The 15,909-nt window shown below is 46.9% G+C and overlaps 1 protein-coding gene across 5 annotated transcripts in view; it reads right to left on the bottom strand.

The window, feature by feature from the left end:
• Positions 1-571: 571 nt before the first annotated feature.
• The window catches only part of GRIP2 (glutamate receptor interacting protein 2), a 247,055-nt gene continuing 231,717 nt past the window's right edge, over positions 572-15,909 (bottom strand). For 4 of the 5 annotated variants that reach the window (XM_030282773.4, XM_072935061.1, XM_030282772.4 and 1 more), the window contains exons 20-24: positions 13,620-13,773; positions 10,610-10,730; positions 6,935-7,171; positions 5,124-5,270; positions 572-2,651 (exon numbers count right to left, since the gene is read on the bottom strand). In XM_030282773.4, the coding sequence (XP_030138633.4) occupies positions 2,454-2,651; positions 5,124-5,270; positions 6,935-7,171; positions 10,610-10,730; positions 13,620-13,773 (857 nt within the window). In that variant the 3' untranslated portion in view covers positions 572-2,453. Of the gene's footprint in view, positions 2,652-5,123; positions 5,271-6,934; positions 7,172-9,535; positions 9,789-10,609; positions 10,731-13,619; positions 13,774-15,909 lie in introns of those variants that run through there. The other variant, XM_041718658.2, reaches the window with a different exon arrangement.

Here is a 15,909-nt window from a genome sequence, read left to right as displayed (position 1 = left end):
GCTGTGTCCTGGGTTCATGGCAGTCATTTCTTGGGATGTCTGGTTTCAGAGGTGGGGTAATTTGGCTACCACAGTGCAGATCCCCAAGGCGCCCCGCTGGAGCTGCAGGGTTCTGAGCACCAGATGGGACATCTCCTGCCAGCACATCATTCTCCAGGAGTTTTCCAACCCATCTCCAGGGATTAACCTCAGCTTTGCAAATGCTGCCACGCCACGGCTGCCACGGGCTTTGCTGCGTCAGTGTTTCGTCACGGAGCAGCCCAGCTTTAAGCCAAGATTCCCAGTGTGGAAAAGCTGCAGGCAGTGCTGGAAACACATGCATGAGCATCTCCAGCTCTTCCTGTTAATAGCTACAGCAAAATAGTCTCCATGGGCACAGGGAAGGGAGCAACCCAAGTCCTGCTGCTTATGGTGGGTGGCAAGGGACAACACTGGTAGCCTTACAGTGGCCTCCTCCTTGTCCTCCAAGGTGTTTTACAAACAGTATCCTGTGGCAAGTTAAAATATTGCTGGAAGCAAAGCATTGCCTCACTATCATCCTCGAGCAGAAAGCAACACAAGCCAAAAAAAATGCATTTCATTTGCTTTTATTTAATTTTAAAAAAAGTCAAGGTCATTCCAATCCCATTTAAATACAGAGATTTACAAATAGGTCCAAAACAGGACTAAAATATTCTTTGAAATGCTGTACTTTTAAATATTGTGCTTTCATAGATACATAAGAAAATTAGCATATAAAAATACTTTACAAGGAATACACTCTAATATATGGATAAAAATACACATTTAAGTAATGCATTTCATCTTCATATCATTCAAAATGCATAGGAAGGGATACAAGGACCAAGTTTTTCTTCCTCCTTTTTTTTTTTTTTTTTTTAAGCCTTTAATAAAAGTCTTCATTAAAAACCTATGAGAAGCCCCAGTGAGCTTCCACTGCTCAGGATATTGCATATAAAAACACTTTAGGCTGCACTGTCAATGCTCCACAGTATCAATTATGGCACGTTATCTAGCTGTGGCAGCAATGGTATGGGATATTGCATACTCAAAGAGAAAATGGCTACAACGACAAAGAGCTGGATGGGGCCGTGCCTGGAAGAAACACCCAGATACGTTTGTGCTGCACAGGGGCTGGCACACAGACAGCGAGGACAAGTCTTGGCTCAGCAGAGCAACACACACGTGCTGTACACCCGCCCAGCTCCCTCCACACAGCCCTGGTGTGCAGGTGGGGATGGAGGAACTGCAAGGGCAAGCAGGGAATGGGGGCAGTGGGCTCTGGAGCTGCCGTGTCTGACCGAGCGAGCGCTTGGACTCCATGGCCCTGACCTTCCCAGGGAAAGCAGAGCCGGCCCCAGGACATGGACACGGACACGATCATAAAGTGCAATGTGGGACACCAGGCAGGCAATGCAAACCTCACAGCCCCTCTGCCATGTGGGGCCAGGGGCTCTGGGGCACGAGGGGAGCGGCCACAGGGCTACAAGAGGCCAGCAACAGGCAAAGGGGCACACGGGGACACAGGACACAACCCCCACCCAACCAAGGGCTTGTCATTCCTCTGCCTCAGGGAGACAGCAAGGTTTCATTGATCCAAAACATCAGGGGCAGCCCTGGGAATTGCACTATTCTATTTACTTCCAGGCACAGGCCAAGTTTGCAAGCAAGACATCTCTGTAAAGCTCAGACAAACGGGGGCATTCAGGCAGATACTCAAGGCCTTTAGCCTTGGGTATGGCCTCTACTCTGTAGTCACTACTGAGCACAGGTAACAGCACTGCTCGTGGGAATCAGCCACACAAGGTGCCTAATCCCACTACAGGGTGAGCCAGACATAGTGGGGAGTGTGGATAGGGCTGGCAGGAGACAGCTGGAAATACCAATTTCTGCACAAGAATTGCATTTAGCCACTCTCAAGCACATTTTGAAGTGTCTTTTAACAGGCTCTCTCCACAGCCCTGCACTGGCAGTGCAAGGGGCTGCAGGAATTGATTTGCTAGGAGTGTTGAAAGGATGGAACTGGGCACAACATAAAAGGAAAGGCATTTCAGTCTTGCTGTATGTGATTAACTGAGCAAACAAAGAATATAATAGCACCATGTGTGTTTGTAGGATGGCCAAGGCCTTTCAGGATGAGGAGGATGTCAGAAGCAGGACCCTGCACACTTGATGGCAGAACCACAGGGAGCTGCCCTGCCATGGAGGATGGCTGTGGATGCTCCTTCCTCCTGTCATCAGTTTGCTGCCATCGCTGCCACAGCCCCAGACACACACCCAGCTCTGACCTTCCCAGCAATATTTGGCAGTCTACAGGCTCACTGAAGACCCACCTCCCCACTTGCAGGTTATTGTACACAGAGCATTTACAAATACCAGTGCAAAAAATCAGGAATAACACCCCAAATACCACAAGAGCTCAGCAGAGGCATCATCTGCTCTGCTCCTGCTGCTCAGAGTGTTTGAACACTCGCCTTGACCTCGGCGCTGTGGGGCACCTGTGCCGGGAGCTCTCTGTTCCCCTCCGAGGGAGCATTGGCAGCCAGTGCCAAGGGGTTCCTGCTAATCACCAGGTCCAGCTTATCTCCAGCCTCTGAAATCAAGGGAACGGCCAGACAGCAGTCAAAGTCTCTCGTTCGGATGCGGTTTACCTGCCAGGATGGATTTAGGACATGCCATGGGAAGGAACAACAGAAAGATCATGTTTGTTAGTCAGCAAATGCAAGGTTAGTGCTAAACCCCAGCTGGAAAAAATACACAACTCTTGGGGGTCCCTGATTCCAGGTTCACAATGAAGAAGAGCAGAAGCACCCCTTCAGAATGAGCATCCATGCTTAGCTGAGGAATGATGCAGTAACTGATAAAGGAAGGGGGAAAAGGTCTGGACCAGGAATTAACCATGACCCTCAGTGCCTAGGGCAGTATTATGAGTATTAAACACTGCAAGGCTCAAAACCACTTCTCCTGTTCAAGCCTGTAGAAGAAAATGTTGCCATTTTCCATTATTTTTTTTCCATAATGGCTTTTACTGGCCTTAAATTTGTGGTGCCAAGTATCCAGCACATAGAAAACAAATAAAGGCCTGAGGCTTCTGGCAACCATTTTCCAACTCAGCCAGAGGTAAACCCAGACTATACCAAACAGTTTCTTCTTCCCCTCTCCCCATTTATAGCCTTCATTTCACAGAGCCTGGATGCATTTCATGTGGGTTCAGGAGGCAGCTGCAAATTCTCTGTAGGATTCAACAATGAAAACAGTTTCTGCTGGCTCCTGCCAACCTTCAAGCACATTTCTAGGCTGGGTCATCTGGAGAAACCACCCCAGCTCTCTCATCTACAGCTACCAGAACACTTGGGTTTGGTGCCATGACAGCTCTGGGACAGAACAGGCTGGCAAACAGCACAGGGATGGGAAGTGGGGAAGGGGAAAAGGAATTTCCCATACACCTTTGGAGTGAACATAACTTTTGAGGCCAGGTGTTGCTTCCTTCTTTGGGTGAGGGCTGGGTATTTGGCTCCATACAACCCTTCCATCCTAATCCCCTTTCCAGAATTGATGCATGCCCACAGTGCTGGGTCTGTGAAAGCAGCAGTGTCCCCCCACCCCAGCCAGTGTCCGCACAGAGACCCCAGTACTGCCCCTTACAGCAGAGGGACAATTTCTAGCCCACTTGTGGACAAGGAGAGATAAACCATAGGCTTGCTCTGCCCCTGCTCTGTGCCAGCCAGGCAGCTCCAGTGCAGAAGTGCCACTAGTGCAATGCCATGCTCCAGTTAATCCATGCAGCCAAGAGGCAGAGGGTCTGTGACAGCAGGGACGAGGTGTTTCACTGGCCTTCAGGCACATCATCATGCCCACAATTAGCAGCACTGTGCAGCATCCTCAGCAATGCAGCTCTGCACTTCTTGAGGGGAGTCCCCTAGAGCACGTCTGCAACCCCTCATTCCCAACTCCACATGACAACGCGATGGGAGTCGCCTCGTGTGCCCGTAGGTGTGAGCTGTGCGGCACAGCGTGTGGAAAAAGGGTGTCCAAAGTCTCCATGCCGCTCTGTTTAGGATTTTGGGCACACCTCCCAGAGCACTTGGCACTTGCAAAAAGCAGCACATCCAACACTGAACAGAAAGGCAGCCCAGAGCCTAATTAGCTTCTTGTTCATTCTTGCACCACCTTTTATTTGAAGCTGAGAAGAAATAATTGTATAGCAGCCAACTGGCGAGAGACCATAACAAGCTTAAACAAGGTTCCCCACAGTGCTGCCAGTCCTCCAGTTACCTGATGTACATAAAGTATTGGCTCTAATCCGACTGCTAAGAACCCCCACCTAGAAATTAGCAAAACTAAACATCTGAGTGTTTCCAAATATGGTGACAATATCTGCATTTCCAAATGGTAGCAATTTTTCCACAGAGGTTGCACTTCCTTCAGTTGCTGTTTGAGTTGCTCAAAGCTAAAATAGTTGGTTTTCATCCACACAGAGCTTCACTCCAATCTCCAAAACTCACCAGGCTTTTTCTGTCCCTCCAGTAGTTGATATGCCCAGGGCACATTTATTACAGACTGCGATTTTGACCAGAGTTTTTATTCTGTTTCTGCATCAGCTTTTTCAGATGAAGCATTTTTCAAAGAAAAATATCCATTAAAAATACCTTGCTTGAAGGATGTGTTTCCTAGAAAACTTTTCTAGTTGTCAAAGGCATGCACAGAACTTCATGAACTTCACTTAATTCCACAAGGGGCTTCACAGGAACACATATTGGTCAATACAGTCTGGTTCATCCAAAAACTAGGAGTAAGATTGAGGGTGAGGAAAGGAAGCAACACAGCTTTTTGCTTGTTTTGAGCTGTCCAGGCTCAAAAAGGCCAGTGCCAGAACAGGCTGTGCCCTGGACCAGTGTAACCGAGGAGTTCCACCTGGGGTACCACCTGAAGGTACTACCTAGTGATTTCTTATTATAAAACACAGGTCCCATTGAGTGTTGGTGGCTAAGAGCTCACCTAGTTGGCTAACTATTACCTTTCATTATAGACAGTGCTGCCATGGATGGGTCTCACTTCTCTCTTCCTCTCAGCCACTCATTCACTCCGTCCCAGCCTCCAGAACTGCATTTTGCATTTATTACCTGAAGCACTCTGTCATATGGCTTGAGGCCACACTGATCTGCTGGCCCATCCGGACGGACCATATTTACATAGACACCTTTTTCTAACAGGCCATCCGACAAACTGAATCCAAAGTCTTCGCTCTCGGGGTCTTTGTGAAGTGTCATCTGGAGAGGCAGAAAGAGAAGAAGCAGGTTTCAATGCAGCAGAGTAAGGAGGTGATGTACAGGAATGCCAGGATGGGAGCAGTCATGGGATGTGTGCAGACCTACAGCAATTCTGCTCTGGGTCTCCTGGGCAGGTTTTTCTTAGCCTGGGCAGACAACACAGACTGAACTTTATTTACCTGACACAATCATCACAGGAGAACTGCTTTGGTGACTGGCATAAAACCAACCCCATGACAGTACCTCGCTCTTGGATGTGGAAGGAAACACAGGCACTGTAATACAGACAGCACTCATGTTTCTCCAAAGAGCAGCAAACGAGTGTTTGTAATAGAGCATCCTCTTCCCTGGCTCAGGTTATGCTGTGTATCCTCTGCGTGTGCCAGACCAGCACATGAAAAATCAACATGTTTACTGGGAATTTTTAATGTAGTGAGTCAAATGTGAAGACAGCTCATTTTTAACACATCACTCAGTAGGAACATCTAAAATTCTCCATATTATTTACAGGTTATTTTCAGAAAATTCGTATCAGCAAGTGCTGATGCTGAGGACAAGAAATGGGCAACCTCATCATCTTTCCCTTGGCATGTCACGTTTTGGTTTTGTCAAAAGGAGAAAAGCACTGCTGGAAGTGTCTTACCATGGGGTAACACTGGGAACCAGGGACAACTGATTCCCCAACACTACCAAAATCTCCCCTTGCCTCCCATGAGCTGGGAGTGAATCTCTACTATGACTGTGCTCCAGGCTGGGTGAGCCTCATGGATCTGTGGTCCTGGGGGAAGACAATGCTCAGGATGACACACAGGAGCATCCCACCTGGCCTCAACCTCATTTCCAAACACAGCCAATACCAGATGCTCCAGCAGAATGAAGAGTTGCCCTATAACATGCCTAATTACATAGCTCTTTGCCTTCAGGTACCAAGGAGTTTTATTTAAAGACACATTTGCCATGCCCTGAAGGGCAAAAGCAGATCAAACATGAAAAAGTTGTTTTTTCCAGCTAGCATAACTGCAGGTTTCATTCTGAAGTCACATTAGGAAAGAAAAAAGCAATCAAATTTTTGAAACCTCTCCAGCTCCCTTCCCTGCTTGCATTCTACATCAGCAGCTTCTACAGTTAATTACTTTTCCTAATTACCATTGCCTTGCACAATGGTTAAACTGGTTACATTCAGCTGGATGCTGAAATCAAACCAGTATCCCATCACTGAAGTGGAGAGGAAGCGGAGGGAAGTAAGCAGTTTTTTGTTTGAGAAGTGCCTTCTAAATGGAGTGTACCACAGGAAAAGGGCTGATGGGTCTCCAGGGGGCCATACTTTGAGCTCTCTCACTTTTATCTGTAGCACCAATTAACAAATGCCAAAACACAAGGACCTGGAAATCTTATATATGAAGAGAAACAGCAAAGTCCAGGTTTGAACCCTGCTGAATGATGGCAGCTAAATCCCACTACTCTTCTGAAGGGGCTCCTTCATCTTAATCTGACCTTCTGGAAACCTTTGCTGCAGACCTTGGTGAGGGCCAGCTTTAACAAGGACCAATTTCTGGGGGTCCCTCTGAGCAGAGGAGATTTCTTGCAAGGTTGCAAAGGTTCTATAGCTTTAAGCATTGAGGTACTGCAGCACCACAGTTACACCCACCCTTGGCGACACAAACCTTGTGAAACTCAAGGGGGGTCGGGGACATGATTTCCTGCATCTCCTTCTCAATCTTCTTCATATCCAGATTCCTCTCATTCTTCTTGGCAGGGGAGCTGCTGCTCTCAGTTTGTCCATCGGTGCAGCTGGGGTTGGCTTTCCTCAGTGGGCTCATTCCCGAGGGGTTGACAGAGTCCAGGAGCAGCTTGCTGCTCTCCAAGCCCAGGTTGTGCACGCTCCCTGTCATGATGGACGCCTGCAGGGCGAGGGCACAACGTCACTGCTGAGTCAGCAGCAGGAAGAGCTGGACCACGCGGCCGCAGAAGCGCCACAGACAACACGGCGGCACCACTGCTCTCATTCATCAGAATGTACCAAGAAGCTCTTCCTGTTGGCTGTAAGAGCCATTTCCAGACCTTGGGAGCTTGCTTCCAGGTCTATGGCTGAGCCACTTCATGCTTTCCACCCCCACCCCAACAGAGAGCTCAAGCTGAAGGTAGCATTTGTGAAGCTCTGCCTTATTTTTCCATGACCCCTTCTACACCAACTGGGCCAGGCAAGCCTCATCCTGTGCATGAACCATCTTGAGTTAAGGAGGACAAATATTCCATTCTCAGGGAGCTCCCAGAGGAGCCAGTGTCAGCCTGGTTCTCCAGCCTACCTTGGCAGGCTCTCCAGCATCACACAGTGCTGGCAATGGCCCAGGGGACTCAATGCCTTGGACTCCACTGAGGGCAATTCAGCACAAAATTTAGGATTTTATCTACCAGTAAATAGGAGCTGTCACTGAGCAAAATTGAGTTAAAAATATGAAATTAAGTAGTATTTAAGCCTGGTCATCTTTGATAACATCCATTAAAAGATGCCCCTAAGTAGATTCGATTCCATTTGGCAATGCTTTTCACTAATGAGATTATTTTGATCAAAGCTAACGAAGGAGTCAAGCATCCAGTCTGTGGAACCTCAGCTGGCTCCAGGTCATAGAGTCCATTTAAACAGTGTAATGAAACCTGTAATTTTAAAGTTCAAGTTCAAAGGGACTGAAGTGCCAATAAATGTATAAAGGTAGAAGAAATTAAAGGAAAGGTATGGAGCAGACAGCAAAATCCTTCAACACTAAAGGTGGCAAGTCAAAGAGCAATTGCTTCTGTGCACAGGGGAAATATCATCCAACTAAATCTCTAATCAAGACCCTCCAGCTCTTTGCTCCAAGGTGCAACAAAGGCAAATAAAGTGAATTATGGTGGCAGTAGGAAAATGCCACCACTACCCACATTATCCTTAAAAGTGTTGGATAAAATACAGAAAACCTTTCATGTTTGCACTTTTCAGGTCTTCACACATGACTTGATCAGCTAAAGTTTGGGCAAAACTCAAACACCTGTTACATGGAAGGACACTGACTTACCACATACTTGAAAGGCAGATAACAAACAGCACAGCCAGCCAGGGTACATTTGGTCACTGCCCTCGGGTAGCCTCAGCTCCCAGGGTGCTGTGCTGTGCTGCCCCAGCACTGCAGAGCCAGGGAGAAAGAAAGGTCTGTGCACACCATGCCACTGCCCTGCCCCAGAGGCTGCAAATACCACAACCAACCAGGACCCAAGAGCACTGGACTCCTTTTCCATCTTCACAGCATTTAAATCCTCCTTGCAGCATCATAAGCAATTTCCTAAAGTTTCTCCATAAGCTTTAGGTTTAGTGCAAAAAGCAATTTCAGATTTCTTCAACCTGTGGCTGCTCTGCATTATTTTTCCCATATTTTGGCTGCCCTCAAAACAAAGCAAAGACACACACTTTACTGGGAAAAGCCAGTTTCTTCCCATACTCGTAGCCTGGAACTGGATTCTGATGGGTGTGAACCTGTTTCTAGGCTCTCATGGGTCACCTTGCATGACTCTTCTTCTTACTTAATAGCAAATTACGAAGGGCCAATTTTTTTTTTTTTTAATACAAACAAATAAAATCTCTGACCATCATAAAATCACAGGAGGCCGAGTGTTGGGGCTAAGCAATCCCCAGTGAGGGCTGCAGATCCCACAGCACACTTCACAAAGGCTGAGCACATGGAGAGGGAGGAATGGATCAGTAGTATTTTGGATTTGATAATAGGGGAGTTGAACCCAACAGATTCCTGCTAAAATGAAAACACTTCCCTTCTGTCCTCCAAACTTTCAAAATATTTTAGAAACATGCTTAATACACAGAAACCCTGGAGGTGCTCAGCTTTCAGCAAGATTCCTTTATATGTTTAAAAACATTTCTATAACTATCAAAGCTCCAAACAGCATAAAACAGCAATTGCACCACAGATCCCTGGAAAACAAATGAGAGTCCTACAAATCCCATCTTTTCCATTTATATACCAGCAGAAAAGAAATATTTGTGCATCATTTTAGAGAGTTACTTTCTCTTAAGCAGTCAGCAACTGCTATTCAGAAAGGTTGAGAATAGCTGCCTAAACTCTTTTCTAAATACATTCAGATCCAGGAAATAAGTGATCAAGGGAAAAAGTTATTGTCTGAGAGGGCTGGGGATTTGGGATTTTGAGTGTGTTGTGGGGTTTTTTAAAGTCAGCATTTTCTTAAGCAGTTAAGATAATAAAAACAGCATTCCATGCTTCAGCACAATAAATTTAATTGAGATTTCCTCCTCTACTTACAGTTGCTAAGGATCAAGGAGGAAAGGACAATTAGCAAGTCCCTTGCTTGTCACAATACAAACCAAAACAGGACTTTCCTCTTCGACCTTCAATTATTCAGAAGTTGCCTTTTTTTCTCTGAAGCCTCCACAATATGCAAGTGTACATAAAACCAGTCCCACTGGGAATTATGGAGAGCATGACCCAGAGAGTTCTCCCCAGTCCTCTGCACCTGGAGGGCACAGGGAGAGATGGTCTTTTGGGGTCCTCCTCCTTCGTTCAGGCTGTGGGAGCTGAACTAGGGAAGGGAGCAGCACAGGCCCCATCCTGCCAGGCAGATTTGCTTCCTGCTGCTCACAGTCTCAAGGGGGCCCTTTATTTGCATCCCATGACTTAGAAATCCAGGGTCCTCATCCTATAACCGGACACAATAACATGACCTCCAAAGCGTTTTGGATAACGAAAAGAGAAAGTGGTTTGTGAAGAGAGGAAACACCTTTATTTCTGCAGGAAGCAATTACTTTCTCAGATTTTTCCATGGGGAAGGCTGGCTGAAAAGCTTCCAATTACCTATTTCACTAAAACAGTTTCCGGCAGAGTGACAGCTGAATGCAAGGTACGTGTGCCTGTCAGCACTTGAAGCCGAGGCTTCAGTCCCAGTGGGGGTCTGTGGGGCTCCTTTTGCTTGGCCTTCAAGTGCTTTGGACAGACAATATTTTTCCAAGCAGAAGGTTTACCACTGGATAGGGAAGGCTTGCCAAGATCATGTGAAGATTATTGGCCAGCAACGGTTCGTGAAAAGGGTGTGGAGTTCCTGGCAGGCAAGACATGGGCTCAGGGAAAGAGCACACGCAAGCAGCTGTCTAATGAGGCAGAGCTACCCATTAGCACAAAGGAATTAAACCCAAACCTGGCAGGAATTAAACCCAAACCCTTCTTCACACCACCGGCATCTCAGGGATGTTATGGGCAAGTAACTTCTGGGGAAACGATCTAACATTTATGGAAAGAGCAAAACAGTCAGGTCAGCAACAAATTCAGAAAGTGATTTACCTCAATCTCCCTCAAAAGTTCAGACTGGCCACATGTTTCCAAATCCTCCAAAGCTTCTCCAAAAACACGCCAAAAATTGTCCTCATGAGTGGTCTCAAGGCCATTTTGGCGGTTGGGGTATCTGTTGTAACGTAGGAACCAAATATTGTCAGCACTCTTCTGCAGCGGGGTGAAAGCTGCAAGGCTACAGCAAGTGTCTCACCAGTAAAAGCAGACTTGAAGAGTCTTCATATACAAAAGCAAACAATATGAACTTTTCAAACAAGAGTCCACATACGAGACCTCCATGCATTTACTAACGGGGCAAGTGTCCTTCAAAGGAAGCATTAAGTTGGTGTAGTAATGTCAAAGTTCAAAGGGTAAATTAAAAAGTGCCTGTAGGAAGATTGTAGGTTTAGGAAGACCTTTTGGTGAAATAGAGAAGTGAAAGAAAAAAGGATGCGTTATGGGTAAACCAGGAGCCTCAGAGACTGTTAGTACAAAGGCTGATGGGATAGAGCTCAGATCTGAGACACAGAACACCTGAGAAGAGAGAGAAAAACACAGAGGGTAACAGACATGGTGAGAAAATGATAAATACATTAGGTCTCTATGAGAGTAAATAATGCAAAGATGTATATAAAAATGACTGCCCTGGGCTGGACAAGCAAACACACACTACAGCCAGCAGAATCAACAGTGTCATGTACAACCCATACAAACCGAGTTTCATTTGCTTTGGGATGGCCAGGGAACTGTTACTTTCAGGAGGTCTCTCTTTTTTTTGCTGTATAGCAGTCTTGGCACTTACAGCTGTGTAAAGTTTGCCACCATTTCTGTCTACAACAGAGAGTAAGGTTAGAGAGAACCTCTCTCAAGCTGGTACAAACACACGTTAATTTGACCACTGTGTGCTTGGGGGTTCTGCAATTCCCCACCTTAGCAGTTTTAGCACTTTTAATCTCTGACCACAAGCCAGGGTCAATTCACATATCTCTAAATCAAATGGCAATTAAACATGGTGAAATCCTCTGAACAAAAAAGCAGGTGATGCTGGACACTACACCCGACTGCAAAACTCAGACCACCAGTTCTCTGTTTAACAGAAGCCTCTTGCAGGAAACTCTCTGTGGTGTTAAATCAAGATCATGATAAACCCACTAATGAGTCATGGGAAGAGCCCCAAGGGGACAGTGATATTGGAGCAGCCCTAATGCATCTTATACATGTTTTATAAGGAGTTTCATGGGTGATGCTCCAGCTCTGCACCATGTGGTGATATCTTGCATGGTTTAATGGTCTTCAGCTCCACAGACAGGAAGGGACATTCATTCACAAGAGCCACTCAGCAAAGTCAAACATTTTACTTGAGTACATGCCACAGAGAGCTTGGCCTCCATTAAATATACAATGACCCCTCGGTCTTTTTCCAGATGTTTAACAACTGCAAAGTCTTTAGCACACACTTTCCTTTTGATCCACTGGTTTAGATGGGAGTCTGAAGCAGGGAGAAACTTACTCACACACCCTTTTGTTCCTTGTGGGATCATGGACTTCCTGAAGAGAGCAGTACATGACATGGTTTATTGTATTTTAAATTCACCCCCTATCTTTCATCAGCTTTTAAAGGATAGTAGCATTTATGCCAGGCAGAAAGGTCAAATAAACACCCAGCAAGACTTTATAAAAACAAACCAAAATTTCCCCAAAAAGGGAATTTTTTTATTTTTTCCCCTTACTCATTTCCTTCCTCTGCTCCCAGGTTCCCAAAGAGGCACATGTCCCTTCTAGTTACCAGTCTTGCCTCTCAGATCAGCAATACAAAAACACATCCAGGACACAGATGAATCAGAATGGGCTCCCACATCACTGGGTCAGCAGGTTCTTCCAGGCTAAAGGCTGTCAGGGTTTGTTTTTCTCTTTAATATAAAGAGGGCTCAGCGGCATGAACCATCTCACTTGCACTTTGACATCAGGGCTTGGAATCCTCATTAGGGACACGGGGGTTTCAAGGGCTCAAATTTGCCAACTTCAGCTGCCAGCAGCCTCGCCGGGAGGGATCAGTGACCTCTGTGAGCTGGCTCTCGCTGAGAGGCAAAACAAGAACAAAGTGTCCGGCGCTGCCAGCCTTCCTGCCAGCTTGATCATCTTTAAATAGGTGGAAATGGCCATGAGATGTTCTAAGGGTTTTGTTTGGACAAACAAAAGTTAAGGAAAAAAAAATAGGAGAAAAAGAACCGACAGTAACAACACAACACACACAACTGTGGGGACTCTGGAGGATGTTGAGGGGAGGAAAGTTTTGAAGCAATGGGGCTTTTCCATTATTGTGGCCCAGTGAGGGGCAGCCTGTGGCCAAGGCAGATCCAGCAGGATTTTCACCCAAAGCACAGGGCAGCTGCAGCTGCTCCCCTGGCCTCAGGAGATGCTGAGGCCATTTTTCACATGCTGACTGAGCTGGGGGATTCATTTGACCATGTTCACTTAGTGTAGCTTTGTTTGAGGTGTTGGAAGGGCCAAAGTGTGATGGAGAGAGAATCCAGCCACAGTTTTGGTAGATTTTAACATGGATATGCAACTTTACACTGGTCCTCCAGTGCAGAGTTTGGTTGGCCTCTTTTGCTTTGTGGCACTGAGCTGGTGTGAAGCCTCATCTAGGCCTGCACATACAGGGATAGCCCTGACCATATCTATTTATTACACCTAAACTATGAAAATACTGCAGCCTTTACGTGGTAGGAGTAAGAACCATGATAGGAACCTGTGGTCCATGCAGCTGAGACCACCCTAACTCCAAACACAAAATGTCACCTGGCCATGGCAGAGCTGTCACAGAGCTACACTCAGGGTAACCTAGCAATGTGGAGGTGGCCCAACACAGCTGGTGCACCACCATCATCCTTCCCCATGGCTGTCTGATGCCAAGTGGGACATTACTGGCCACTCCATCTCATTCCCACGCCCCCCTTGTTCTTGCGCCTTGACATCCATACTTCCAAACACCTCCCTGCCTCCTCCCACCGCTCCATACCTGCTGGGCTTGTCCCAGTCATCTTCACTGAAGCTTCCATCCATGTAGGGGTAGCTTTTCCTGGGGTCTGCTGGAGGGGTGCTGCTCTTTTGCCTGCTGTGTCTCCACTCGTGTGGATGGAGGGCTATGCCGGCAGCCTGGGGTATGTACGTACCTAGGGAAGGCAAGAAGGAGTGGAGGAAGAGAGAGGGTAATACTTAGTCAGAAACCCCAAATGGAGTAGAACAGAGCCTGGAGAGCCTCCTTCCCTATGTCCCAAAAGTGAGGTCACGTGGACTGTACACTTTCCATCTCAGTCATCCAAAAGCAGTTCTTCCAGTCTCTTCTGACTTTAACCAAAGCAGCTTCTCAGGATGCTGATGTGGGATGTCCCATTTCTCCCCTGCTTCTCAGTAGTTTTATGGTGTGGGTCTGGGATCCACAGACCTGGGAGTACACACACACACACAGACGCAGATCCTGCCTCCAGCTGGTGCCAGCTGTGGTTAATAGCTCCTGTTTCCACACTGAACCCAGCAGAAATTATGTTGTTGAATCAGCCACCTTTAAATAAAACAAGTTCTTCAAAGGGCAAAGGGAAGATCCTGACAAGCTTCCCTCAGTGGTGGTAATGAGGAAGAATCAGCTCTTAATCCTAAGAACTGCCAGCCGGTCTCTCAGAATTCCCATACCTTTGGGATCAGCTGGTGCAGGTACAGGAAGATGCTTCAGGGACATGTGTGTGAAAGGCAAGGAATAGGATTAAAAACTCTGCTGGCTTGAGAGCAGAGAATCATCTGTATCACATTTGACAGGAGATCAATACAGACTTAGTATGAAATCAGACATGTTTCACTACATCTGCCCCCATGGACTTTTCTATACTGCAGTGTCTTTCTCCAGAGATGAGAATCCATCACTGTCAAGTCACAAGAACCTCAAGTCTCATGAGAAGATGCCTAAACAGAAAACTTCCAAAACAGATAATTCCTCAGCAGTGTCAGTGCCATCTGCAGTAGAAATAAATCCCCTAAGTCCCCTGCCCACCTCCTACTGCCCATTCAGTGTTTCAGAGAAATCCTCAGAGCCTTTCCAAGAAATACCCTATACTCCCATCACACGCTGTGCCAAGCAAACAGGAAGAAGTAATGGAGAAACATGTAATTAAGGGAGACCTGATGTCCTAAATAGTTAAGAGCACTGAAAATACCCAAAGACAATGCCAACACTTTCTCTGAAAATGCCAAGGCCTGTTATTTCATTTAACTTGTTGTTTCCTCTGTGTGTTTCTAAAGGTTAGACTTCTCTGGAGAAAGCCCCAGGAAAATTGCTTGCCAACATCTTACGGCAGTGGGAAGCCCTCACTGTCTGCCAGAGCAGGACAGGGGCCCTGGACACAGCTCCCTGCAGTGGCTGGGCAGCAGGTCTGGGCTGGGCACAGGGACACATGTCCAGAGCAGTCACTTGTAATCATTATAGATTCACCTCCTCCTTCCAGAGAGAAGGGTTGGATCCCTGGGATTCAGAGCCACCTGGTGGCATGTTCCCACCAGGCCCAGCACAGCTTCCCTGCCAAAATCCTTCTTTGAGCCATGTCCTGCTGCTGTGGATAAACCTAAAAACCTACAAGGCTGCAGAGCCTGATCTCTGGATCTCCATTTGGGGTGTAACCCCCAATCTCCAGGCTCTTTGATTCCCAGGTTTCTGTGCCATCCCACGGGTAACCATCCATGACCTTCTCCCTACCTTCCAGCACCCCTCTTCCAGCACCAGCACCACTGCACCACCATGCAGCCAAATGCAATTACCAGGGAAGACAAGAGAGCCCCTGAAGCAAAGTCGCAGTGTGTGGATCTTGGGCAACTTGGCACCAGCCCCGCTCCCTGGGGCGCTGTGCTCAATTACTTGTTCTCAATTTACCAGCAAAGCAATCACTTCCCAGTGTCCAACTTGTGTTAACATTCAATTAGGTGGAGAAGGATTGCAGCATTATGAAGGCCAGGGGATTACTCCTTAATGAAGCCTTCAGTCCCAACTGTGCTCCCAAATTAAGACTTCAGATGAACAGAGGCTGAAGGAAGATGCAGGGATGGGGAAAGAGACACTTGGGCAGTGCTGTCCTTTGAACTCAGCCAGAGTGCAGCACACTTACACTTTGCAGCAGCACCCTGCAGCATCCCTCCCTGTTCTCACATTCTGCTCTGGACAGGAGCTTTCCCACCAGTTTCCTGTTGTGCATTGATTCAGGATTTTGGTTTGTTTCAACACTGGCTAATGCTAGCTTACATCACTAAATCTGGTGTAACTATTT

The sequence above is a fragment of the Taeniopygia guttata genome, chromosome 12 (assembly GCF_048771995.1).
Source record: "Taeniopygia guttata chromosome 12, bTaeGut7.mat, whole genome shotgun sequence".
Classification (NCBI taxonomy): Eukaryota; Metazoa; Chordata; class Aves; order Passeriformes; family Estrildidae; genus Taeniopygia; species Taeniopygia guttata.
Note: the sequence above shows the minus strand (reverse complement) of the source record. Positions and strands in the feature narration are given on the sequence as shown.